The 26,758-nt window shown below is 40.7% G+C and overlaps 2 protein-coding genes across 3 annotated transcripts in view; both read right to left on the reverse strand.

Moving 5' to 3' along the window:
- LOC126236228 (cuticle protein 18.6-like) overlaps positions 1 to 26,758 on the reverse strand; it is a 218,521-nt gene that overhangs the window by 77,137 nt on the left and 114,626 nt on the right. The gene's annotated exons all lie outside the window — the stretch shown is intronic.
- LOC126236223 (cuticle protein 18.6-like) lies at positions 259 to 2,500 on the reverse strand. Its single transcript, XM_049945355.1, has 2 exons — positions 2,472 to 2,500; positions 259 to 990 (listed from the first exon to the last, which is right to left on the reverse strand). Exons 1-2 carry the CDS (start codon positions 2,481 to 2,483, stop codon positions 349 to 351), a joined length of 654 nt encoding a protein of 217 aa, XP_049801312.1. The 5' UTR covers positions 2,484 to 2,500; the 3' UTR covers positions 259 to 348.

Here is a 26,758-nt window from a genome sequence, read left to right on the forward strand (position 1 = left end):
TCAGAGCATCTGCCTAGTAAGCAGGAGATCCGGATCGAATCCCGGACCGGCACGAATCTTCAACTTTCCCCATTGATTTAAATCAATTTCCATTCGCAGCCAATGTCTGTAATTACTTTGTGGTCTTGGTATCTTCAATTTTGTTGTAAATTATAATTCGACAGGCAAGGATCAAATATACGTATACATTGAGAATATTGTGTGTCTGAGAAGATAGGAAGGAAAAAGGGATACTAAAAACTATAAAAAACAAAACTGTTTAGTTATTAATGTGTATGTATTGAAGTGCACTTATGACTACATACATTTGTACAAAATGACAGCGAAGGAACATAATCATATTAGAAATCAACCGTGGTAGGCACCACCGTAGGCCAGAGCTGGGGCATACGCAGCCCTAGCGAGGGGGGCGGCGTAGGCAGCCCTAGCGATGGGGGCGGCGTAGGCAGCCCTGGCAATGGGAGCGGCATAAGCCCTGGCGGGGGCGGCGACGGCCACGGGGGCGTGGGCGACGGCGACAGGGGCAGCGGCGGCGGGGTGGGCGCCGGCCTCCTTGTGCACGACGGCGTTGAAACCGTTGACGGGATCAGCCGTGTAGTCGACGGTGCGGATGGAGCCGTCGGGTTCGGCCAGGCTGTAGCTGCCCTGGACGACGTCTCCGCTGCGGCTCTCGTGCTGGGCCTTGGAGTCACCGGTGAGGGCGTCCTGCACGTTGTAGGCGAAGCTGTACTCAGGGTGCGGGTCGTACTCGGCAGCGACGGCGGCGGGGGCGGCAGCGACAGCTGGGGCGTAGGCCCTGGCGACGGGGGCGGCGTAGGCCCTAGCGACAGGGGCGGCGTAACGAGCGATGGGGGCGGCGTAGGCGGGGGCGGCGGCGTAGGCGGGGGCGGCGAAGGCGCGGGCAGCGAGAGGTGCACCGGGGGCGTAGACGGCGGGGGCGCCCAGGTAGCCGGCGTGTGCTGCCGCCACCACCACGGCGAAGATAATGAGCTGCACAAACAAAGAGTTCATAGTAATTTTTTGTCTATACCTACCAATATCTCATTTGTGTCGTATCAAGCAAAACTGTAGAGGCTGAACTTATACCCTTCAAAACTGTGTTATGTAATGCATTTTTAGTAGGAGGAAGATTAGATTTTACTGGCACTATAGCATCAAGGCACGGTAGGAGAAATACTGGGAAGGAAATGACTGTTACTGATTTACGATACACTTCCAGCATTGGCCCTAAATCTTTTAAGAAAATTATGAAAAATTTAAATGAGTTGGTCTGAAAAGGGATTTGAACCTCACTCCCTTAAATTCCAAGTCCTTTATATTTTACAGTACCTTCTTTCATAACAATCTTAATATTTTGACAACTCTATTTCGGTGCTACAGAACGAAAACATATAGGCATACAGGAATAAAACTGTGATAACAAGAACAACTCGACGAAAAATCTGAGAGAGCAACAAACAAAGTAACCAACATAAAAAATGTTCACTCCCATTTTGTATGTAAGCAAAGTCTTTATCAGAAATTTTGCTGTGGACAGGTTACTTGCAAGTTTTCAAACTCTTGTCTCACTTTTTTTTCTTTTTTTTCTTTTATGCTTTGTTGCAATATCAGCTGTGGGAACGGAGTGAAATGAATTTCTTATTGCACAAAACTAAAAAGGATTACAAGTGAGCTACCTGTAACTTACTGTTTCTTTTTGCGTATGTATGCATGGAAAATTCGTGTATCTAAGTCAGAAGAGTGGCAATACAGACGCTTGTTTCATGTGCTGCATTTGCACGCATAATATACTGACTACAGTGTAATGTAGTTTTGTCTTGTTCAAGAATGTGATAATTACCCGTGTTCACAGAAACTGAACAAAAGCAGTTATACCCAACCTTGAATTTTTGTCGCTTCTTCATTCTAACCCGTTCTGATTGTCATTCTCGGACGGGATTAAACCGAGTGGAACGCTTTTTAGGGTTCGTTACACATATTTCTTCAAGCTGTTTATTTTAAAACAATTCCTGAGTGCAACGGATCTTCCAGTAAGTAACGCGTTCAGCATGGAGCTTCATGGGTCGATTGCTATCATTTTACTATTCTGCGAGCACCGTTACGTTCTGAAGTTGTGATCTTGCATATGATGCAGTTGAAGCATTCTTACGTTACTATGTTTAACGCCAACTGCAAAGATTCCGAATTTCATGAAGGAGAAAAGCTTTGTTTTCTTGGATCAGCCTGACAAACCTATGTCCTGCCTACCCTGTTATTCAAGGGAAAGTTACGTGTCTCCTACGTGTTGTGGTGCTTGAATTGAATATAAACCGAGAACTTATAGACATGTCGCAGCACGACAGACGGGACAGAGACGCGGACCGCCCGCGGGAAGCTCCTGAGTCAGTCATTGAGATTCTGGCGGTGGCTGCCTTTTGGTTAGTCAGTTCCCGCAGTGCAGGAACGCGAGAGAAAGCTGGGCGTGGTCTCACCTTGCTGGCCATGCTGCTGTGTTGTGTCGCTCGCTGTCTCTGTCCTGTCACTGCGCCCGCTGGCGCTTATATAGCCCCACCTTGTCCCACGCTGTCCCGTGATTGGCCGTCAAAGGTTTCAGCCGTTCACCGAACAAAACCCGGGGTGCCCCTTTGCACTTTTCGCCCGAATACTTTCAATATCAGGCCTATGTCTCTGGGTGGCACAGTTCTCAAAGCAAGGCGCGGAACTTTCGCCAGTGATTGAGCGATGATTCATAAAATATATTCCTTACATTTTTAACAATAGGTTAATTTCCAGAATGAATTTTCGCTCTACAGCGGAGTGTGTGTTGATATGAAACTCCCTGCAAGATTAACACTGAATGATGGACTGGGAATCGAACCCAACGTTGACTTTTGTGGTTTAGTGCTCTACCTACTGAGCTACCCAAGCATGACTCGGCATCCCTCCTCACAGTTTTACTTCCTCCACTAGCTCAAATATTTTAAATCTGCCGGGAAGCTTTAAATTTTTATTGTTATAAAGTGAAAATAAAATTTCTTCAGCTTTGGAGAAGTCCTCGGAGTCAACGTTCATTGTTGTTCTTTGCCAATTGTACGCCTAAAACCACGAAAAAATGTTACTGGTTGTACCTAGCCGTCACGAGGATGACACTAAACTGTTCTATACCCCCAACCCAGTAATGGGAAAACACTTGAGAACGGGGATATGGTTTGAAACTAGTTGTGTGAATAAACAAAATTTAAATAAAATTCACGGGAAGTTCCTGTACATTATCAGTACACAGTGCCTATTATCAGCATGTATCTTCAACAAAATTCTTGATACCTGTTTTTTCCTAGGGCTTCGCAATAGAAGATACACCGTCCTTCCAAAAAGTTCCGAGACTGACATTATTCTTGGCGTATAAGCGACGTTAGCGCAGTAGCTACGGTGGAGCTTGAACTGACAACTGTAAACAACAGATGTGCATTCGACTAAACAGCCTTGAGCAGGTAGTGTTCAGTAGTGAAGTGCGGCCGTAGAGTATGAACGTTGTTGTGTGTCAAATCACAAAAGAGCAACATCTCTACATCAAGCGTTCAAGTCGTTCTACAGAAAGTTTTGAAGAAGAGAAAAGTGTGTGCAAAGTATGTCCTGCGCACCCGAACAACTGCCATGATTTAATTGAAATGCAACATGTGGACAGTTCTGTTCTGGAAAATATCATCATGCCTGACGAGACTCGGTGTTACCAATACTAACCTACTACAAAACGACAGAATGAAGAAACTCACGTGACATAAATGGCATTCAAACCAATGTGACGCGCGAATTAAATAATATCCCAACCAAAGAAACAATGAGTTTTCTGACAGATTCACATAGTAGTATCAACGTTCTATCAGTTGTACTCAAGCGAGGGGGCGGGGCATTGGTGGAGACGGGGGGGGGGGGAGGGGGGAGGGGGGGAGGGGCTGGCAGGACTATGTAGATCACCTGAAACTACCTTTAAACTTTTCTCTATTTTTTATTAACCATCTCGAAACTCCTTGGACTGACGGGGTATACGCCTGGAAAAGACGGAATTCTTAACCTAGCAGGACACTCGTATACTCGTATTTATAATCTCTCACAGCTGTTTCTATTCGTCGGTAGTTTTAATGTAGAACATTTCCAGTGTACAACTGAGAAATATGGAGGATACCTCATTTCCATTGAGGGAATCTCGAAGTTTTTCCATACATGTTATAATAGTTTTATTTTTCTACTCGTTATTGATAGCCAGGGAGCACAACCCATTTTCAGTTCCACTCTCATTTACTGTTTGCTTTTACTGCATTATTTCTTCGTCTTTGACAGTGTTCTTTCTTTAGATGCTTCACAACTATTCTCTCACAACTTCGACATTGTACTCCTTTCAGTTCTAAGACTCCCCTTCTGAAAACATTTTTTTCCGTTGCAGTTCTTCTTTCTTATGTTATGTATTTCTTTCATAACTTATGGAATCCAGCTTCTTGTTAATTTCTTGTCCCAGAGCTTCTTCGAAACTGTTTTGTTATAACATTGTCGTTCACCCATTATAAATGACCAAAAAGTATGTCTTCTTTTGCTAATAGTTTCTGCTGTTTTCGTCTATGTGTACTTACTACTTAATTTCCAGGTTTGTATCTTGCAAAATATCCCTCACACTTTTTAAATCCAATACTTCTGGTCAGTGCGACGAATCGCTTGTTTATAGGTTTGACAGTTTCACTATGGTGTTGTAATGCATTGTTTTTAATTTCTCAATATTCACTTTTTATTGTAAATATGTTTAGTTTTTCTGTATCATATTTCTACTTTGCACATCATTTCATATGCAGCATTTTCTTGACTTACTTTATAATATTTTGTTACCTCAGTGATGATTCTTACACCTTCCTTAATTTCTACCGGGTATACTTACAGTACCCAGAGTAAAGTCATCCACAAAAATTAAACAAAGTTTACTTCAATATAGTGTTCCTTTGCCCTAGATTTATCGGTGATACTTGCTATTGTTTTAAAATTTCTAATTCACGGGTCAAGAGACAATAATAGTAATTGTGGTGTTTATAATACAGTAATATTAGTATTACTTTCGATTGGAAATAAACAATACTAGGATAAAATAAACTTAAGTACTCCTAGTATGAGTGATATTAACAAACAGCTAAACCTTAAAACTCCCCCAAATAGGAAGGATACATCCAAAAGTTGATGATTTAGAAACAATGTCGAATATTATACTCGTAGATTGATTAACTAATTAAGATACATGCAATCGAATTGTGGACGTAAGTTGTTTAAGGCACAGTTTGACGAAAAGGAGGGATAGGTTGATCGGTCACATCCAAAGGCATCAAGAAATAGTTAATTTGATAATGAAGGCTGTGCTGCGTTATGGGCACGATGTAAGTTCGCCTTTACTCTCTTTCGGCATCTGACCGCATAGGGAGTGGAAACAAGGTTTGTGTATGTAAAAATGTGTGCGTGTTTTATATTATGTACTTTTTTTGTAACGATGTTCTACATATACGGTTCGTTGGAGACCAAAGGGGGATTAACGCACAAAGTAGCAGCGAGGCAGCCATTGGTCGTCGCAGAAACCAGATGTGTAACGACACTGTGGAGTAACGATGAAATCATTGTCAACAGTCGAGATGGCGTTACGTGATTGTTCCCAATGTCGGTTCCAAATGATTTTTACATGATAATGGTGGGCAGTCCACCTGTGAGCTTCGTAGGAGTCAGTTCGAAAAAAGCCGAAAGGTCATAGTCCGTACTGGCTGAGGTCTGATTTGTGGTCTGGTGGGGCCAGACTTTCTGATAAGCAGACTAACGGGTAGGGTAAGTCGAATGTTGTGAAAAGACTACCGTTTAATGGATTGGCTGCGAGATTTTTTCTCCCAAAACCGATTTATGACTGACTTTATTCGGGTAGGTGCCTCTGCTAATATTCGCTCCTAACAATTGTTTAGTACTCGGAAGGTAGAGTATAGTATACGAGGGCAGTTCAATAAGTAATGCAACACATCTTTTTTCTGATACAGGGGTTGTTTTATTCAGCATTGAAATACACCAGGTTATTCCCCAACCTTTTAGCTACACAACACTATTTTTCAACGTAATCTCCATTCAATGCTACGGCCTTACGCCACCTTGAAATGAGGGCCTGTATGCCTGCACGGTACCATTCCACTGGTCGATGTCGGAGCCAACGTCGTACTGCATCAATAACTTCTTCATCATCCGCGTAGTGCCTCCCACGGATTGCGTCCTTCATTGGACCAAACATATGGAAATCCGACGGTGCGAGATCGGGGTTGTAGGGTGCATGAGGAAGAACAGTCCACTGAAGTTTTGTGAGCTCCTCTCGGGTGCAAAGACTTGTGTGAGGTCTTGCGTTGTCATGAAGAAGGAGAAGTTCGTTCAGATTTTTGTGCCTACGAACACGCTGAAGTCGTTTCTTCAATTTCTGAAGAGTAGCACAATACACTTCAGAGTTGATCGTTTGACCATGGGGAAGGACATCGAACAGAATAACCCCTTCAGCGTCCCAGAAGACTGTAACCATGACTTTACCGGCTGAGGGTATGGCTTTAAACTTTTTCTTGGTAGGGGAGTGGGTGTGGCGCCACTCCATTGATTGCCGTTTTGTTTCAGGTTCGAAGTGATGAACCCATGTTTCATCGCCTGTAACAATCTTTGACAAGAAATTGTCACCCTCAGCCACATGACGAGCAAGCAATTCCGCACAGATGGTTCTCCTTTGCTCTTTATGGTGTTCGGTTAGACAACGAGGGACCCAGCGGGAACAAACCTTTGAATATCCCAACTGGTGAACAATTGTGACAGCACTACCAACAGAGATGTCAAGTTGAGCACTGAGTTGTTTGATGGTGATCCGTCGATCATCTCGAACGAGTGTGTTCGCACGCTCCGCCATTGCAGGAGTCACAGCTGTGCACGGCCGGCCCGCACGCCGGAGATCAGACAGTCTTGCTTGACCTTGCGGCGATGATGACACACGCTTTGCCCAACGACTCACCGTGCTTTTGTCCACTGCCAGATCACCGTAGACATTCTGCAAGCGCCTATGAATATCTGAGATGCCCTGGTCTTCCGCCAAAAGAAACTCGATCACTGCCCGTTGTTTGCAACGCACATCCGTTACAGACGCCATTTTAACAGCTCCGTACAGCGCTGCCACCTGTCGGAAGTCAATGAAACTATACGAGACGAAGCGGGAATGTTTGAAAATATTCCACAAGAAATTTCCGGTTTTTTCAACCAAAATTGGCCGAGAAAAAAAATGTGTTGCATTACTTATTGAACTGCCCTCGTATTATTGATTAAGAGTATTTTGTTGGTGAAAGTAACGATTAAAGGTTTACGTGGAAGGAACGGAAGTAGCCAAGTCGTCGTTTGGTGATAACTTATTGTATCGGAAGCTATCTGAATTTGGTCTGTGTCGTCCTGCTAGTTGGCTGAAAGCACTCCAAGAGGTAATTTGAATGGGTGCTTTTGTGGTGCCTCGAGCGAGGTATTGGTCGAGCGCATATTGTTATATATATAGCGGCTAGCACATACCATTGGAATTACTAGGCTTGTTAATATTGACTTTGCACACAATAACTGGAGATGACCCTGTCCTTGACCTTAGTTTAAACTAAAACCCAGTAAAGAGGAACCATCGAACAAAAAGCACGTAGAAAAACTGAGACCTGACTGTCTATGAAAGACTAGTGGCCAAATTTCATTTTAGGAACTGCAGTGGGACGCGTATCGCCAACGCCTGAAGAAGAAGAGTTTATTGAATTGCATAATTTTCAAGAACCAAAGAGGCCGTGTCACGTAGGATTTTTTTCGTGTTTCATTTTGTTGTTGGCACTCGCACCCGAGCTATGTTTCACTATATTGAAATATCTAAAGCTCAAATAAATAAAGCTACGTGCATTCCAGAAGAGTAAACTAAAATAAATAATTTGCGTCAGTTGTTCATTCCAGTAGATAACATTTGTGGTCACTGATAGAAATATTTTGATACTACGTACTAGTAAACTTAATTTTACTAAATGGGAAATAAATTTAAAAATTTATCTTTTGCCTAGGACAGTTAAAGTCACCATTATTGATGAGTTATTTCCGCGAAAGTTGAAGAAAACATAGGGAAAGAAAGCAGCTGGATTTAGGTAATGAAAAGTAAAGAGTATTCATACCTTTGGTTGGTAAAAGTAAGTTGGTCGTATAATTTGCTATCAGCATAGTTAAAGCGGAGAAAGAAAGATAATTGCGTAATTAACGATTGACTGAAAGGAAAAATTGCTAAAGGAAAAGAATTGAAATCACTCTTAATTGGGAAATGAGGTTTTCTTAGAAAGCAAATATTAGTTGAGATGGTCCTTTACCGTAGTTTCTGAAAGTGATCGCAGATAATGTGAGGTTGCATTAGCGCCACGATACATTACGGCCAGCTAAAAATTTCACGGATATTACGAATTAAGGAGAGACTTTTTCGCAATAAAAGAAAATCTTTCCATATAACAGTAGTGACACAGAATGGGGGAACAGTGTTTCTTATATCGACATTAAGAGAAAAACAGTCCGCATCAAATGAAAGCGCCAATATTCTGAAGCAGTTGAGGATTATTTCTGACTAAAGGCTCAACGATAAATTTAATGCTGCAATTAAATTTATCGCTTTAAACAAAAGAGAGTAATGTTCATATTCTTCGATAGCAAGACTTTGTAAAAGGTTTTGCTCTTAAGTATATGTTCACCTATAAAGTTTTTGCCTCCTCATATTAGTCTGAGCTGAGCCGATTTGTTAATTATTCCTTAGTTTAAAGTAGGACTTCTGATAACTAAGTTGACTTCAGTCTTTTGCCCCTGTGTTGCGTATTGTGAAGTACACACATCAAAAAAACAGTTTTGCATCACCTCGGTTCCGAGAGTTCCGGAACCTGTACAGAAAATTGGAATAAAGATCAACAAAAATATCATTTCCGCCCTTTTTATTGCTCATGAAAACCACACATTGCATGTTGTACAACCATACAGCGAGACCTTCAGAGGTGGTGGTCCAGATTGCTGTACACACCGGTACCTCTAAAACCCAGTAGCACGTCCTCTTGCATTGATGCATATCTGTATTCGTCGTGGCATACTATCCACAAGTTCATCAAGGCACTGTTGATCCAGATCGTCCCACTCCTCAACAACGATTCGGCGTAGATCCCTCAGAGTGGTTGGTGGATCAAGTCGTCCATAATCACACATTTTCAATTTATAGCAGACATGTACGATAGGGTTCATTTCTGGATAACATGCTGGCCGCTCTAGTCGAGCGATACCGTTATCCTGAAGGAAGTCAGTCACAAGATGTGCACGATGGGGGCGCTAATTGTCGTCCATGAAGACGAATGCCTCGCCAATATATGCTGCTCCTCGGTCGGAGGATGGCATTCACGTATCGTACAGCCGTTACGGCGCCTTCCATGACCACCAGCGGCGTACGTCGGCCCCACGTAATGCCACCTCAAAACAGTAGGGAACCTCCACCCTGCTGCACTCGCTGGACAGTGTGTCTAAGGCGTTCAGCCTGACCGGGTTGCCTCCAAACACGTCTCCGGCGATTTTCTGGTTAAAGGCATATGCGACACTCATCGGTGAAGAGAACGTGATGCCAATCCTGAGCGGCCCATTCGGCATGTCGTGGGACCCATCTGTACCGCGCTGCATGGTGTCGTGGTTGCAAAGATGGACCTCGTCACGGACGTCGGGAGTGAAGTTGCGCATCGTGCAGCCTATTCCGCAACAGTTTGAGTCGTACGCAACACGAAGTCCTGTGGCTGCACAAAAAGCATTGTTCAACATCGTGGCGTTGCTGGCAGGGTTCCTCCGAGCCATAACCCGTAGGTAGCGGTCATCCACTGCAGAAGTAGCCCTTTGGCGGCCTGAGCGAGGCATGTGATCGACAGTTCCTGTCTCTCTGTATCTTCTCCATGGCCGAACAACACCGCTTTGGTTCACTCCGAGACACCTGGGCACTTCCCTTGTTGAGAGCCCTTCCTCGCACAAAGTAAAACAGTGTGGACGCGATCGAACCACGGTATTGTCCGTCTAGGCATGGTTGAACTACAGATAGCACGAGTCGTGTACCTCCTTCCTGGTGGAATGACCGTATAAGAGTGAGTGGGACTGTGTAGTATGGCTTAATTTAATTTTCAGCTTTCATTAGGTAACTACAAGGACTCGCAAGTATACTGGATTGGTTCAAATGGCTCTGAGCACTATGGGACTCAACTTCTGAGGTCATTAGTCCCCTAGAACTTAGAACTAGTTAAACCTAACTAACCTAAGGACATCACACACATCCATGCCCGAGGCAGGATTCGAACCTGCGACCGTAGCGGTCTCGCGATTCCAGACTGCAGCGTCTAGAACCGCACGGCCACTTCGGCCGGCTAAGTATACTGGAAACCACCGTGAAAAGTTAAGTGTAACGATTTGAGAAATCTTCTGTTATAATCACTGTATATATTTCTGGTGTGATGGAAGGCGAGTGTAGGGAATAATAGTGCAACAGGAAACTAGTTAAACACAGTGTGACGTCTTGTGCAATGGCTCACTCTGTTGTAATATCTTAAAGTAAATACGACTCTGGTTTACACGCTGAAACTTTACAGCGGCTACAAATTTCATCTCTCTCTACAGAAAGCGGGTTTAAATGCATGTAAGGTGCAGTAGCTTGCCCAAAATAGACTAGCATCTAGAGCTGTATAAGACCATTCTCTCCACTGTAACTACAAGAATCGAAAGCAACATTACACGATATGACCAAAGTAATGGAAACACAACAACATCACTAGTACAGGGGAAAAAGGCAATTTTCTTCCACAAAAGAAATCCATAAACATGAAACATTGCGTTCCTGAAACACTAGGTTCAGGGATCGATGCAGAATGTTAAGAACTATGGAAAATAGAAGTTATTGTAAAATAAGTTTTTTGAATTGAAGATGGGGCATATAGTAGGAAACGTATGGAAAATATTGACCACACGGAGACTAATTTTCTAGAGTATAAAAGGACTGATAAATTATAGATGACTGTTGAATAAGACGATAGATGTCGTAGTGGAGTAGGAAGATCGTTGGAGTAAACTATGTTAACAAAGTTTACTACTGATTAAAATCGTTGCAGGGATCATCGATTACTTGTTAAGGACTTGGCACATCTTGAAACGTCAGAGTAAGACTTCGCTATGGTATCATACTAAAAAAAAGTAAAAAGAAACATGGAACATATTTATGAAACAATTTACGGAAAAGAAGACCACAATTCAAATTCGTCCAGTCAAAAGGAACCGTTACTGTCAACTTTTAACACTAACTTATTGATGCTGATTGACATTTCTTCATACTAACCTCAGTATCTTTAAAATCAACTTTGATGAGTACCATATATACGGAAATAGATATTTACTAGAAAACATTCTTCTGTCTATCGGTAGTAATAGTTTACGTTTATAGAATATAAATATCTGTGGGATGGAGAAACGGACCTTTCACGGGGATTAGAGAAAAAAGTGGCTTGCAAACAATTCATAATGTCTGCTATCTTTTACGAATACCATGCCTATGAGTTCTTTTTCTCGGATACACATAAAAAGTAATATTTTAATCAGCTATCTATTTATTGATGCCGTAAATTTTCTTGAGGTGTTGTGGCTTAATTTTCATCGCATAAGTGGCTTATTTCTTTCCAATTTTTATGTTGTTCGTTCTGTCCATTTGCTTTCTATTGCAGGCCCAGTCAGATAGCGTTTCAAATCGAAGAGATGTTTCCTACGATTAATTACATTTAATTCTAGTTTGAAATTTCTCTTCTTTCACGAATAACATGTTCATTTCAGTATTCGCCAAATATGGAATATATTTGAAGGCAAACTTACCTATGAGTGATAGTCCTTATTTTTCACTGAAGCTACAGTTCCTCTTTGAATTTTAGCACATAATAAACTGGCTTAGCAGCATGTAAATCACATTTTCTTCACTGTTGTCCTCTATCCTACATTACATTTGGTGGTAATGTTTTCCTCGTTCACATTATCGGAACATTCCCTCACTTTCTTTTAATTGACCATTTTAAGACATTTAGTTACAAATTCTATTAAGTATATGAACAGGAGGAAAAAGAAAGCTGTCCGTTCAAAGTCGGGATGTCTTGACGTCTTTTAATATCTATTATACAATGTCTACCGTCGTGAATACTACACAGTTCCTAATCAGTAGCCAGACTAAATACACAGTTTGCACAGATTTTGCTGTTCCACAAATGAAATATATTTTTTAATACATTGCAGTAGAGTTTTAGCCTCGCTTGTACTCGAGCGCTAAATAGCTTTCTCGGCCTAACAATTAGTAATAGACTATTACACGTCCTCGGCATCGCTCGGCCGTCGCTATATGTCAATAGTTTGTCCATTTTTTAATGATTTAAGCTTTGTGTTGCATATGAGACTCTTACAACGTTAAAAATTATTCATAGCCTTTTTTATCCTTAGCCTACATTTAATTTGATAATTAGTGGCCGTAATATTTGCAGCCAGATATAAATATCTCAGCATACTACGTTCGACCTTATGGACCGCAGTTCTCACTGTATGCAGTTTCCACCCCATCCTGGCCCCAACCTACACTGTCAGATGTTATTCTAAAGGGAATGTTATTCTAAAGGGAATGTTATTTTAAAGAGAATACACTAAATCCACCGATAAAAGTTCTGAGAATTTTTGGGATATTTTCTGAGTGTTTTGGTGTAAGGGTAACGTAGTGTCCCGTCACTCGCTACACAGGAATAATGTAATTATGGTTTATTTGGTTTATTACCCCAGTTACCTTTGTTTCTGTGAAAATACCTTCACAACAGCGTGTTGCAGTTGGGGTATGAAAGGGGCCGATGACAAAATCCGAACGCTTTCGGGCACCAACAGCTCAGCAACTCCGTCCATCGATGGGACAATAACCGGCGTTTCGAGACATTTCGAGGCGTTTGACGGGCCGCGTACGTGCTCTCAGACCTGCTTTGTCTTGTATAAAAGCTGACCAAGCGGTCAGGTTTGGTTGCCGACATAGTCAGACTTCGAATCGACGTCCGTTCTACGTAGATTTCCGCTGTGAGGTCGTCAGCGCGCTTGCTGCTGCATACCACCGCTGGATGGGGCGAGGGTCGAACCGATGCCCTTCTAGTCACCGAGCCGCAGTGCGCCTGCCAGCACCCACAATCGTTTCAGCTGGGCGGGACGCAGCCGCGCCGCCAGTAGCATAACAACATAAGGCTGCCGCATCTGACGAAACACTGCCGAGATATTCCGACCAGGCAAGGTTTTGGCACTACAGGGGTAGCAGCAACTATCGTCGTCACGACACCACTTCTCGCTACCGTGGGCCATGAGATCGACTACTGGCCACGCCCTTGCAAAATAGACGTCGTGAGTCGACTCAAGAATAACTGCCAACACGATCAACTTAGAAGTACCTAGTGTCAGTACAGCGAAGCAGCTTCAGTCACCTAATAAAGGCAAGGCCTCCGGTCCAGATTGGATAACAGCCAGGTTCCTTTCAGAGTATGCTGATACAGGAGCTCTATACTCAGCTATCTTATACAACCGCTCGTACGACGAAAAGTCCGTACCGAAAGACTGAAAAGTTGCAAAAGTAATACCAACATCCAAGAAAGGGAATAGGAGTTCGTGTATGAGAAAATCGGACGTCTGCCACGCTACTTCGATACAGTTTATGTATCTGCCCATTTGGTAAATGAGGATCTCATCGTTTCTGTCATGTTCGCTGTCTTTGCCATGTCACTGCATCTGTTCACATACTTAGACATTTTTGATGGATTTCACTAGACTGCATTATTCTACGTTTATGTGTGCTTGGAACATTTTGAAAAGTACTGTGTTATATGATACTACCCACTGATTATCTATTTCCAGCTCGTCGCTGCCTCGTATTCGTAATTTTGCTGTGAATCCACCGTTTTTGAGTAATCGTCTTCTGTACCTGGGATAACCATCAACTCCGGTTTGTGTGTCGTCCAAGTACGGCTTTGAGTATTTTTTTTTTTTTTTTTTACATTTTCCATCGCTCATACATGGCGGATAAGATTTAATTGCCCACATGGTCCGCGAATCATGTGTTTCACTACTGTGTAACACTGTTCCTGATTTTCTTGTGGACAGGGAATTCCAGCTTGGATGATTTTGTCGATATCCGTTATATGAATTCTGTTGTGTAGCCTTATGAGACAGTGAAGCAGTCCTCGTTTTTGTCATTTGTTTTTGTTGGAAAACTCGGGCTGTTTCGCTGTGTGGATGCATGGGGGCTTGTCCGTATCTTAGTTGTTATTTGATTTCTGGCCACGACGAGTTGCATGTGAATGTTATGAAGACGTCAGAGGCCCATATTTTCTTATGCAGGTCATGGCATCTTAAGTCTATTCGTGCATGTGTCTCGGACATCCTACCTCTTATGTATGATGAAGGTAATATTATGATTCTTCCAATGCCGTCAATGTTTCCGTCATTTGTGATTACGTCTCGAAAGTGGATGTAATCCTCCGTGCGTATTTTCTTCTGATGCAGTCTTATGTAAAGTATCCGTTCCGATTCTATTTTTGCATACATTGCTACCACGAATTGTTGGACTAAACGGCGAGTGATGAAAATATGACTGTATGTTTCATTGTCTCTGATCGTTTAGCGGTAAGCGTAGAAACCCTTGGAAGTGACTGTTTTGTTTGTTTATAAGCCTTGTTCAGGTTAGTTTCACATTAAAACGATATCCGTTCATTCCTTGCAGAAATATTAATAGATATTGGAGGGAGTCATATGAACGGTGTGTCCCTGCAATGCGCTGTAGTCCCTCGGTGCTACAATGTACAATTATGTCACGGCTTGTGCTTTCATTTTTCACAATTACGATGGCGACTTCGTCTATATGAGCTGCATTAAATCGACGTTCGTGTTCTCCAGGCGGTCTCTTGTCAGCTCGTATTATAACTTTGTAGTCATCACAAATCATTCGGTCTAATGCTGTTCTGGATATGGAAATCAGTTGATTGTATTTGTGTAATCTTGGACTACTTCTCGCCTCAGTCCACTGATATTTGGGGATCATTGATCAATTTCTGTTTCTTCATTTCAGATAAAATATACTTGCGTAAATTTATGGTCTTCACTGGGTAGTGGTAGTAATGAATCCATGTTGTGATACATTTGTCCTTGGATAGAAAAAAATATAATCAGTTTCGAAGCAGGCGTTGTACACTCTTCTATTTTGTAGAACGTGTTTTGATTCTCGAGTTTCTCTGGTCATTTAATGTAAAAGTTCCTGCGGAGGTGCTTCCAGTAGTGGCAATCGAATTTTTCCATTCAAGCAAATGAATCCTGATGTTTCTCTACTGAACTTTTTCGAGGTTGCATAATTGACGGATGTTATGTTTTTTTTTTCCATTAAGACGTGTTTATATTTGTTATATTCTTTCATCGGGTCGTAGTGGAATGCTTCGTTTGTTAGGTTGTGCTGTTTACTTGTCCCTGTCCGCGCTTCTCGTAGGGTGATATTTTCATGGCTAGCTTGAGTTCGCAGTCTTTTATTATAAGATTGTGTCGCAATTCTTGATGCTCCAATCCATTCACTTCGTTGTTCTTCGGTTTCTCTGCTTCTCACGGCGCTCATTCTCGTTCGTTGGGAACTTAAACGTGCCTCGCGTTATTCGTCTGTTTCGCTTTCTCTTTGTTCTTTTCGTTTTCGCCGTTTTGCTTCATAATTGACATGATCTTCTCCTCTTTACGTTCTGGCATTGTCTAAAATATAAACCAAATCTGCTTTTTATTAACAAATACACTAAGTACACTGTACACACTTTCACACTTTATTGTCGATTTATATACAGTCGCTGTATCTCTTTGACTACTCACACTTTACTGTTTGTTTTTATTAGCTCACTGCACTAGCTTTTCGGTTTCTTCCTTCATCACTGATAAGAAACTGACCCCCGAAGCCACGACTGGTCTTGCTTTATATACCCCTGCTAATGGGTAGCCCCACCAGCTACGAATTTCAGAACATAAGAAAAAAGCTTCGAATACTCCAGAACGTTCCAGAACATTCACAACATTCGAGATTGTTCTGGAATGTTCGACAATGATCTGGGATGTTCCGGGATGTTCCCGAAAATTCTGGAATCAGAACATTTCGGATCATTCTGGAACATTCCAGAACATTCTTGAATGTTGCGGAATGCTCACGAATGTTCTGGAATGTTGTCGAATACTCTCGAATGTTTAGGAATGTTCTAAAAATTTCTAGTGATTAATATATTAGCAATAACTAAGTCAATCCTCCAAACATCTTTAATATGTTCTTTCCTTTTCCTTTTAATTTTAGTTTATCGTTTTTAAACACGTTAAAATAAAGTAATATTACCGCGGGTGCTTGAAATACGAGTATGTTGTTGCAACACGGCGTTAGTGGCCCGATGTTCACTGTCATGTTTCTTAATTAGAGAGCGCATTAAATAGTAAATCCCGACGGCCGCGTTACGTCTTGAACCATAAGACTCCTTGAACAACCTCCGAAATTTTGTCGTGTAGTTCTGGCTTGCCCCGTATACACAACCTAGCAACCCTTCTGACTCTACTCTTATCATGGCCGACCTACATTTTGAGATGCAACTTCTTACTTTAAATTATTACTGGAGAAAATAATCGTCGCTGTGTAACTGGTGTGATCAGGAACGTCAAAAGTGGGGAGAAGTAAGTAAGCATTTCCCAGAAGCAATTTAGGTAAATCACGGAAGACTTAAACCCACTTGACTGCTATACGAATCCTGTGTGTCAGAGGCCAATGCCTGCCTGCCAAATTAAAATTTGTAAAAATGCATTAGGAATACTCTAAGAAATGATTTCTCTTTTACCAGCTCGTTGTGCACTGTTACGAGCGTATTCACGTATTAACACTAACCTATTCGTGGTAATAGGCTGATTACACCTAGACTGTCTGCCCTCAGTAACGTTGCTCCACCACATCTGAGACGACAGGAAGCAGTGATCTGTGGGTGGGATAAGATTAAAAACTTGGGTCTTTCCCAAAGGCTGGCAACAGCCTTACCACAGTGGATACAACGGTTCCTATCTGCATCCTCAGCTGAGAATGACACGGCGGTCGGATGGTCCCCGTGGGCCACTTGTGGCCTGAAGACGGAGTGCCTGCCCTTCCCAAAGGCTACCTGTATAGGAAATTGTGCGCAGCTCACCCAGAATGCGTCTCAAGTCAAGAAAAACCATTCTGGGTAGCTCTTGATATCCAACCACTCAAAACTGAAGATGTGTGAAAGGTGACATGTAAGAACAACACTGTTCGCAATACAAGTTCACAGTAACAACATCCATCGAAAATGTTCTCGCACTGTTGTCAGTTTACTACTTGGAATGCATTCTCATAAATAAAAGTATTGAAAGTCTCCAGTACCTAACATACATCACTTCCCCGCTTAACTGTCTTTTAGCGACTCTCTAAATATATATTTATAAACATGTCTTTCTCCACCAGTTCGTAGGGGTGTGAGGTCACAAAAAAGAAATAAATAGTGAATCAGAAAGGATTTCACAACTTTGGACTGATGTAGAAATTTGTTGAGACAACTTGCAGAAACAGTATATATGTCATTTTGCAGCAAAAATCACGTTTCACATAAAAGTGTCAAGTATCATTTTGGTTCCATGTGACTACCATTTGTGATGCGGCAAACATCCCACGGGTAGTCAGTTTCTTCCCACACTCATTACAGCAAATCAGGCGTAATTTGTGGCAGCGTAGACTCGATTCGATTTTTCAGGTGAGTTAAATTGTTTGGTAGGGGAGGAAAGTACACACGGCCTTTAATGGACCCGTAGAGAAAGAAATCCAGTGGTGTCAAGTCTGGTGAGTGAGATGGCTACGCACTGGCCATTCACGGCCGATCCATAGACCTAGGGAACGATTATCGAGGAAACCACGAACTTCCGTGAGGTAATGAGGTGGTAGTAAACCATCCCATCTCGGTCATCTTCATCGATCTGTGAAATTAAAAAGTTTTCAAGCACACAATACCAACGACAGTTTTCTCCAAGAAGAAAAGCGGCCGTACACTTTCAATTTGCAAGAGGCGCAAAACACACTATCTTTGGTGCTGTAATGACTGTGATTCAGGGTTGCATGTGGATTATCGCTGCACCGTATTCTGCGTTTGTAGGGGTTCACGAAGGCACTGATATGAAATGTCGACTCATCGCTGAAGATTATTGTGTTCAGGAATGTCTCGTCGTCCTCTAACCGATGCAACATTTACGCACAGAATTTCCCAGGAGGGACCTTATCTGCATCACGAACGTACTGCACCATTGTGAATCTGTACGGTTTCAAGTGGAAACTTTTACGCAGTACTCGCCAAACAGTCGTTTGTGGAAGGCCAGTCTCATGAGACGCATGTCGCGTTGATTTTTGTGGGCTGCGAGCAAAGATCTATCTCACCCGTCCGAAAAAATCATCAACACACGGGCGGCCTGATGATTTATCACGTCACAGTGAACAACCCGTCTCAACAAAGTTCTCGTACCAACAGTAAATTGCACGGCTGATTGAAAGTTCGTCAGCGAATTCGATGCGAAATTTACACCGAACATCTGTTGCAGAGTTCGTTTCATGAAACCACAACACATAGGTAGCACGCTCTACACCACTTAAAGTAACTACTCGTATTTCAACTGTGCACTTCGTTGCGCTCCTGGTGGCAGAATGCAATAGATGCACTACTTGAATAAAAATTTAAGTTCCTTACTACAATGGCACACCTATCTATTCTATAAGTTATCTCAATAAATTTATATGTCATTCCAAAGTTTTAAGGTATATTTTTATTCACACTGCCTAAATACATACCTCACAGTAAACTTAATCCGCTTGGCTACCCTTATTATTTATATTAGTTTTAACTCAACAGAATTTTCTTTGTGTATTAAATCAGTCGGAATGTATAATAATGTTGTAGTAACCATACTTGATTCCACTATTTTTTACACAACTCGATCCGCTACAGCAGCAAAAAAAAAATTAACGTAATTTTTATGAAATTTAAAACTACTGCGAAATTATATATAACACGTTTCATATTAACGGAATTTCTGTGCTGATTCCATAACTGAGATTATGGTAGGCTGTTATATTTCCAGAGTTACGAATAATCTAGTAAAAGTATCCATATTTTATTAATATTGTTCTCCAACATTAGTTGAATGAACGTAACTTCTGAAAAGCATTGTTCAATTGAATCTTATATTGCACGACAGCTGTCATTATTAAATCAGAATAAAATTTTGGAATTAACTGGATAATCAGGTCCCCAATGATACCAACTATCCTATTATGATTTTTTTCATCAGGTCTTCTGACTGGTTTGATAAGGCCGCCACAAATTCCTCTCCTGTGCTAACCTGTTCATATCAGATCCGTAAAATACCATCTCTCTGTTGGTTATTCCATCTTTTTCTGATGACCACCTCCCTCAAGGCATTCCTTCCTGAATATCCGAGTGAGGTATTAATTCGGAATATTTTGCCAATGGAGAGATTATCACACTTTTTAAATTACAGGCCACGTTTCCTAGGATAAACATTATGTACCTTTAATGCAGTGCTTTCTAATGCCTTCTACATTCTGATGCCACTGATCATTCCTGATTCTTCCACCTTTCAGAGGCAGTTTATAAAGGCACATTTGCATGCCGTGCGTGAGTTTCCTCGAAAACGCGGAATCTTAATTAAATAATTAATCTCTGACAAATAAATAAAGCCTATGGCACAGAACTGCAGCGCTATGCCGCTGATAAAACAAAATACAATTAGGACACTCTTATGTTTCATTAAGAAGAAGGAGGTCTGGAGAATAGCTGGTGCGGGAAGCACGTATATTTTATTAACTGGCACACTGCCATATTTGGTGTTAGATAAGAACACTGCGCGTTGCAATCTTACTAGGCACTCGATTCTGTAAAGAATTTATATTTATGAAAGTAAGTATAATTATTTAACTGTAGGCTTATTCGTTGAATATATCTGATTTAACTAACTGTGTAAACTTTTTTATGTTTAGTAGACAGTCACCCCTGTACGACGTATTGACATGGCTGGCAAATTATTCTAATATTGAGATTTAGATTTTGAGTCCGCACCTACCGCAGCAGTCTTTGGAAACGATTTAAATACGAAGTCCGATTATTTGAGTCTTATTTCACGGTCAACTACGAATAACATTGCATTTACGAAAAAGCCATTGTCAAGCGTCTGATACGAAATAATTAAACGTCCACGTTCCAGATAAGCAAATATTAATTACAACCAATCACTATCATAAATATACAATAACTAATATTTTATTTTATTTATTTATTTTATATTGCCAACTGCGTGTCGGACTTGTAATTTTGTCATTTGTTACATTGTTCTCTTTGTTTCATGTGAAAAATCAACTTTCTGGACCTGGACTTGAATATATGAGAAATAACAAAAATCTGAAGATATTTTTGAATTCTAAAATTTTGCGGGAAGACGCAACGAAGCTTCCAGCAAAATAAGGTAAGACGCAGCATCTTTGCATTGGCAGGCTTGACCAGACGCATAATTCAGTGTATTAGCTCTACAGTAGATTCTGTAGTATTTCTTTCGCGCGTAGCAGTTTTCAGTGATAAATTTCATTCTCAGTGCTTTTCCTTAAACAATAACTTCTGCAACAATACCAATACACGAGTGTACAATATGGCCGACTTCTGTACGATACGTTGTAACATGGCCAGCAGCCATTAACAATAATCCCATATTTAGTTTACATTTTTAAATTAACAAACTGCCATTGTTGCTACGAGCGATTCATGTTCAACTGCATTTTATTTTAAAACCAGTGTCAAACTTTATTTTCTTGAAACATATATTACGTGTGGCATGGTCATAACTAGAAAACAATACGCAAAGGTGGAACATCAAAGACATACTATTCAGACGCAATCCGACTCGGACGCGAGACAAATGTTTGAAAATGACTTTACGACAGCAACCGGTAGTGACGATACATCAAATATTGATGCAAGTGTTAACGAAAATTTTGACAATAGGCCGTCCACCACAAAAATTTCAAAGTCTCAGTCAGAGCCCATGTTAATACATGACGTCACGTCTAATGACGCGGCGGGGGCAGTGACCTTGCAAACAGTAAACATTTCCAACATGTTAAAAATGCTAATGAAACAAAACGCAGAAAATATGGCAACCTTAAAGACACAAAATGACGAAATTAAATCTGACCTTATAGCAATCAAGACATGTAATGACACTTTATGTAAACGTGTGGAACTTATAGACGCCACACTGACCAAACAGATGACTGAACTCAGTACGAAATTTTCCAAGCTTAATACGATACAAGAAAAGACTACAAATGACGTAGCACTTTTACAGACACAAGTAAAAAACCTTAATGTCACGTGTGAAGCTCTTACTGGGCAAATTCAAACATATCCTTCAGTACATGACTACCTTGAAAAACTAATTACTGACGTGCAGAATAAATTTGACGATGTTGAACAACACCTGACTGACAGATTATAATCTGATGCCACAGCTCATTTTAAAAGTATTAATAAGAAATTTCATGATTGGGTAGAGAACAAAGACAAACATTTTGATAGATGCATACGTGAAAATTTACCAAAAAAAAATTGTTCAAATGGCTCTGAGCACTATGGGACTTAACATCTATGGTCATCAGTCCCCTAGAACTTAGAACTACTTAAACCTAACTAACCTAAGGACAGCACACAACACCCAGCCATCACGAGGCAGAGAAAATCCCTGACCCCGCCGGGAATCAAACCCGGGAACCCGGGCGTGGGAAGCGAGAACGCTACCGCACGGCCACGAGATGCGGGCGAAAAATTTACCAACAATTGTGCACGACTCCGTAGCGGAATACATCACTAATAACAAACAGCTGATTAGTGACGCAGTACAGTCTGTCACTGCACCAGTGACACAATTCACCGATCAACCACAGTCTGAATGTAACGAAAATATCAGTCAAAATGTACATTTCAGAAACCAATATACATACGAGTATGACGCACACATACCGCACACAACAAACACGCAAGAACAAAACACACCACGACAACAACACATACCACGTCGTGCAAACACAAACACAAGCTATTATCATGGTAAACCACAGAAACATTATCGTAATTACTCGCCATCTGAACATTACAGTAATTACAGTGTAACAAATCCATATCATAATGCAAAGGAAGAAGAAAGTTTAATAAAACACAGGCAATTTCAGACTTTTATCCCAGAAAAACGAACCATTCATCCGGTGATTTTTCTTAAATCTTTTAGTAACGCATTTCCACGCACTTGGAGTGACCGGAAAAGGATTTCATATATTGTCGGTTACATCCAAGGTGATGCAGCTGTCTGGGCATACAGTCAAGCTGACGTATGTACAACGTACAGTGAGTTTGAGCGTGCCTTTCCGAACAAATTCTGGTCGCAATCCGTCCAGGAGCGACTCAGAAGACAAATTTTAGAACCTGAAACTTTTAACAGTAAAAATGGTAACTTACGCAGATATTTTGAAAAATACTTGAACATGGGACATTTTTTGGACGAACCAGTCGCAACATGCGATATACTCCGTGCGTTGAAGGCCAAATTGCCTTTCAACATTAAGAAAAACGCTTACATATTCCGGATGACGATCCAGATTATTTTTTAACAGCTTTAGATTCGGTTGACATGTTACTAGAAGATCAGCGCTTCGCGTGGCAAAACAGCAGCCACAATGTTTATACTAGTGGTATGCAAAACATGCAGGCTTGCCAACTCAATTCTGGCGCGCCGACAGTTGGATACGCGGTACAGCAAAAACAGCAAACTCACATGCCTTCTCAATACGGAAATCAAAATCAACACGCGTATTCCAATACAAACAACAGTTACAACAGTAATAACACTTCATGCGGCAATCCATACAAGAGGCACCGCGGTAATAACAACAACAACGGTAACAACGGATACAAATATAACAACAAAAACACAAACAGAAATAGAAATAATAATAACTACGAGCCAAGACAGCATCAAGGCTGGACTCGTAGCGATCACTACTTTCATTCAAACACTGCTATACCACAGCAGCCACCAGGACAAAATTGGAGCATACCTTACGACCGACAGGTAAGTCATAATGCGCAACTGCAACAACAACCGCAAAAGTTTGGAGATCACAACAGGCAATATCCGAATGTGAATATAATAGAAGTGACACCTGATACACAACCTCAATCTGTGTCAGTACCTAATGCAAATGCTAATCCAACAAACTAGAAACAGTCACTTCTATGCCCCGGGTCGTGGCTGAAGAATTCTTGGGGGGCGACTTCAATGTTAACCAGTTATTTGACACCACCATTGAACAACAAAATATTGATATGCCTAATAATTTTAAACAAAAACTACCTGTTTTATTTATAAGATACAACCACAATGAGAATATATCAGATGAACTTTTGCAAGACAGTACACAATGTCGTTCAAAGACAAATGAAATTGTTTTAGCCTCTACCACTGTTGTAGTAGGTGGGATTCCAACTACTATTATCTTAGATACAGGTGCAGCTGTGAGCGTTTTGTCTTTTAATTTCTATAAAAAGATGTGTGAATTGGAGCCTGTGCCTGAGTTTCCTGCCCAAAAATGTAAAATAACTACTGCTCTAGGTAATAAGTCATGTAGGGTTAAGAAGCAAGTTTTTGTAAACATTAAAATAGGTAATGGAACCGTACAATGGCCATTCCTGGTTGTATAAAACCTTGTGACAAATTGAATATTAGGATTAGATATTATGAGCGAGAAGGACTGCATTATAGACTTCTCCAAAGGCAAATGTATTTTAAATGATAAAGGCAGTGTAATTATTATTGATTTGGACAGGAGAACTCTAAAGCATGACAAACACTGTACAGTGTACAAGGTTCAGTTAGTACTTGACAATGACATTCAAGACACGCACACACACTCATCTGACACAGAGCTAATGGACTTGAAAACATTGATTGATCATAAGATAAATGAAGCTACAGCTCTCAGTGTACATGAACGTATGAAACTACAGGAAGTGCTATCCAAATATTTACAAGTTTTTACCAAACGATTAAGTGTTATCAACACGAATGTCTACAAAATTGAAGTTAAGCATCGCAAGATCTTCTACCACAAGACATATAACGTACCGTTATCTCAACGACCTGCTGTGTGGCAAAACAAATGTTAGACTGGAAGGTCATTGAACCATCCACCTCACCTTAATGTAGTCCTCTACTTGTTGTCAAAAAACCAAATGGTAACATTAGGCTAGTGTTAGACGCACGAGCAATTAAAGAAATAATTTTACCAGTTCACACAAAACCCGAAAATTTAGAAGAGCAATTACAGAAATTTCTAGATGCAAAATATTTTTCCACAATTCATTTTGGCAAGTAGGTATCACTCCTGATTCTCGGAAATATACTGCATTTATATTCGGGGGGCGAACCTATCAGTTTTGTGTTCTACCCTTCGGATTGAATGTCAGTTCTGGAGTATTCATTACAGCCCTGGATACCGTGCTTGGCGATGATTTAGTTGAGACAATCACACACTATGTAGATAATATACTGATAGCTACACAGTCTTGGAATGAACACATTGACACACTTCAAAGAATTTTAGAAAAATTTGCACAAGATGGAGTCACAGCCAATCTTAGAAAATCAAAATTTGTTTGCAGTGAGATAAAATATTTAGGACAGATCGTTAATTCACAGGGCATACGTCCTGAACCCAGTAAATTAGATGCTATCAGAAACTTTCCTAGCCCTCGAACAAAAAAGCAGTTACAATCATTCCTTGGGCTATGTTCATTTTTCAGACGTTTTTTACCACAACCACTTCTGAACAGTAAACATCTGTTAAATCTACTCAGAAAGAATCAAGTTTGGATCTGGTCGGAACAGTGCCAGAATGACTTTAATACAATTAAACATGCTTTAGTGAATGCAAACATATTGAGCCATCCAGATTTCAATTTAGATTTTTGGATGACTTGTGACGCTTCATGTTCCGGCTTGGGCTGTTGCTTATTTCAAGTTGTAAAGAATAAAGAAAAGGAACAGATAAGAATTATTGGTTTTGCAAGTCGTACTCTAAGTGAATGTGAGCGTACATACTCCACTACTGAGTTAGAAACACTTTCCATAGTCTGGGCATTTAAGAAATTCAATTATTATTTATTTGGCAAACATACAGTAATTTATACCGATCACCAGGCCCTGACATTTTTGTTAACTTGTAAACTTGTACATCCTAGACTATCACGATGGGCAGTTACTCTTCAGAACTACTCTTTTGAAATTAAGTACATAAAAGGTAAGGACAACACCATTGCCGACGCTTTGTCTAGACTTCCACAAGGTATGAATGAAACCAACAGTGACTTAGAAAATATAAATGACTACAGGATTCTCTTAATGCAAGACAAGCAGTATCACCAATATTATATTGATATGTGCAGAAAAATGGATAAATTACAAAAATCTGATCCTCACTGGTATAAGATAATAACATTACTGGTAGAAAAACACAATCATCCTTTGACTAAGTATTACAAGTTACAAATGATGTATTATTTTATCGCCGACATCCAAATGCTACTAACTGGTGTGTATGCATTCCCAAAGAGTCTGAATGTAATTTGATTTGGCACACACACTTAGTGTGGGGTCATTATGGGACAAGAAAGTGTTTGGCAAAGCTCAGCACATACTGTTATTTTAGCAATATGAGAAGAAAAATTTACAGGGAACTGAAAACATGTGTCATATGTCAAAAATCAAAACCTCAGAATTTATCCACAAAAACAGATTTACATTCTATTTTACCGAGTAAACCTCTGGAAATTCTGTGTACTGACATCAGTGGACCGCATCCAGCAAGCTCTGGAGGCGTCAAATATATCTTCGCTTTTTACGATATATTTTCTAAACATGTAAAACTTTATGCTTTAAAATCCGCCACTGCAAATGCTATAATACGAAGATTCTCAAGTGATTACCTGACGCACGTGGGAAAACCTAAAACAATTCTGTCAGATAATGCAGCATACTACTCTGGGTACAAATGGGGAAATTTCTTGAAGGACAATAACATTAAAAGTACATTTATTTCAAGGTTTAGTCCACAATGTAACGCGACTGAGAGACTTTTCCGAGAACTAAAACGATTCATGAGGACCTATATTTCATCAAAACATACTAATTGGGTGTCCTACCTAAGTCTTTTCGAAGACGTACACAACAACTTAATTATTTACAATACAAATTACACACCTAACGAGATCATGTTCAATTGCAAGCAGAACGATCAGTGGATAGAACCATTACCTAAGTTGTCAGACAAGGAAATCACACCTGAATAGAAAATAAAAGAAGTATTGACTACACTGACACATCACGCACAGATACGAAACAAACATCACACAAACATAATAAAAAGAAAACAAAAATTCAAGGCAGGAATACTTGTACTACTTCGTACTCATCATAAATCTGTAGCACTCAAACGACGCAATGCTAAGTGACGTCTGCTATA

The sequence above is a fragment of the Schistocerca nitens genome, chromosome 2 (genome assembly GCF_023898315.1).
Source record: "Schistocerca nitens isolate TAMUIC-IGC-003100 chromosome 2, iqSchNite1.1, whole genome shotgun sequence".
NCBI classification, from domain to species: domain Eukaryota; kingdom Metazoa; phylum Arthropoda; class Insecta; order Orthoptera; family Acrididae; genus Schistocerca; species Schistocerca nitens.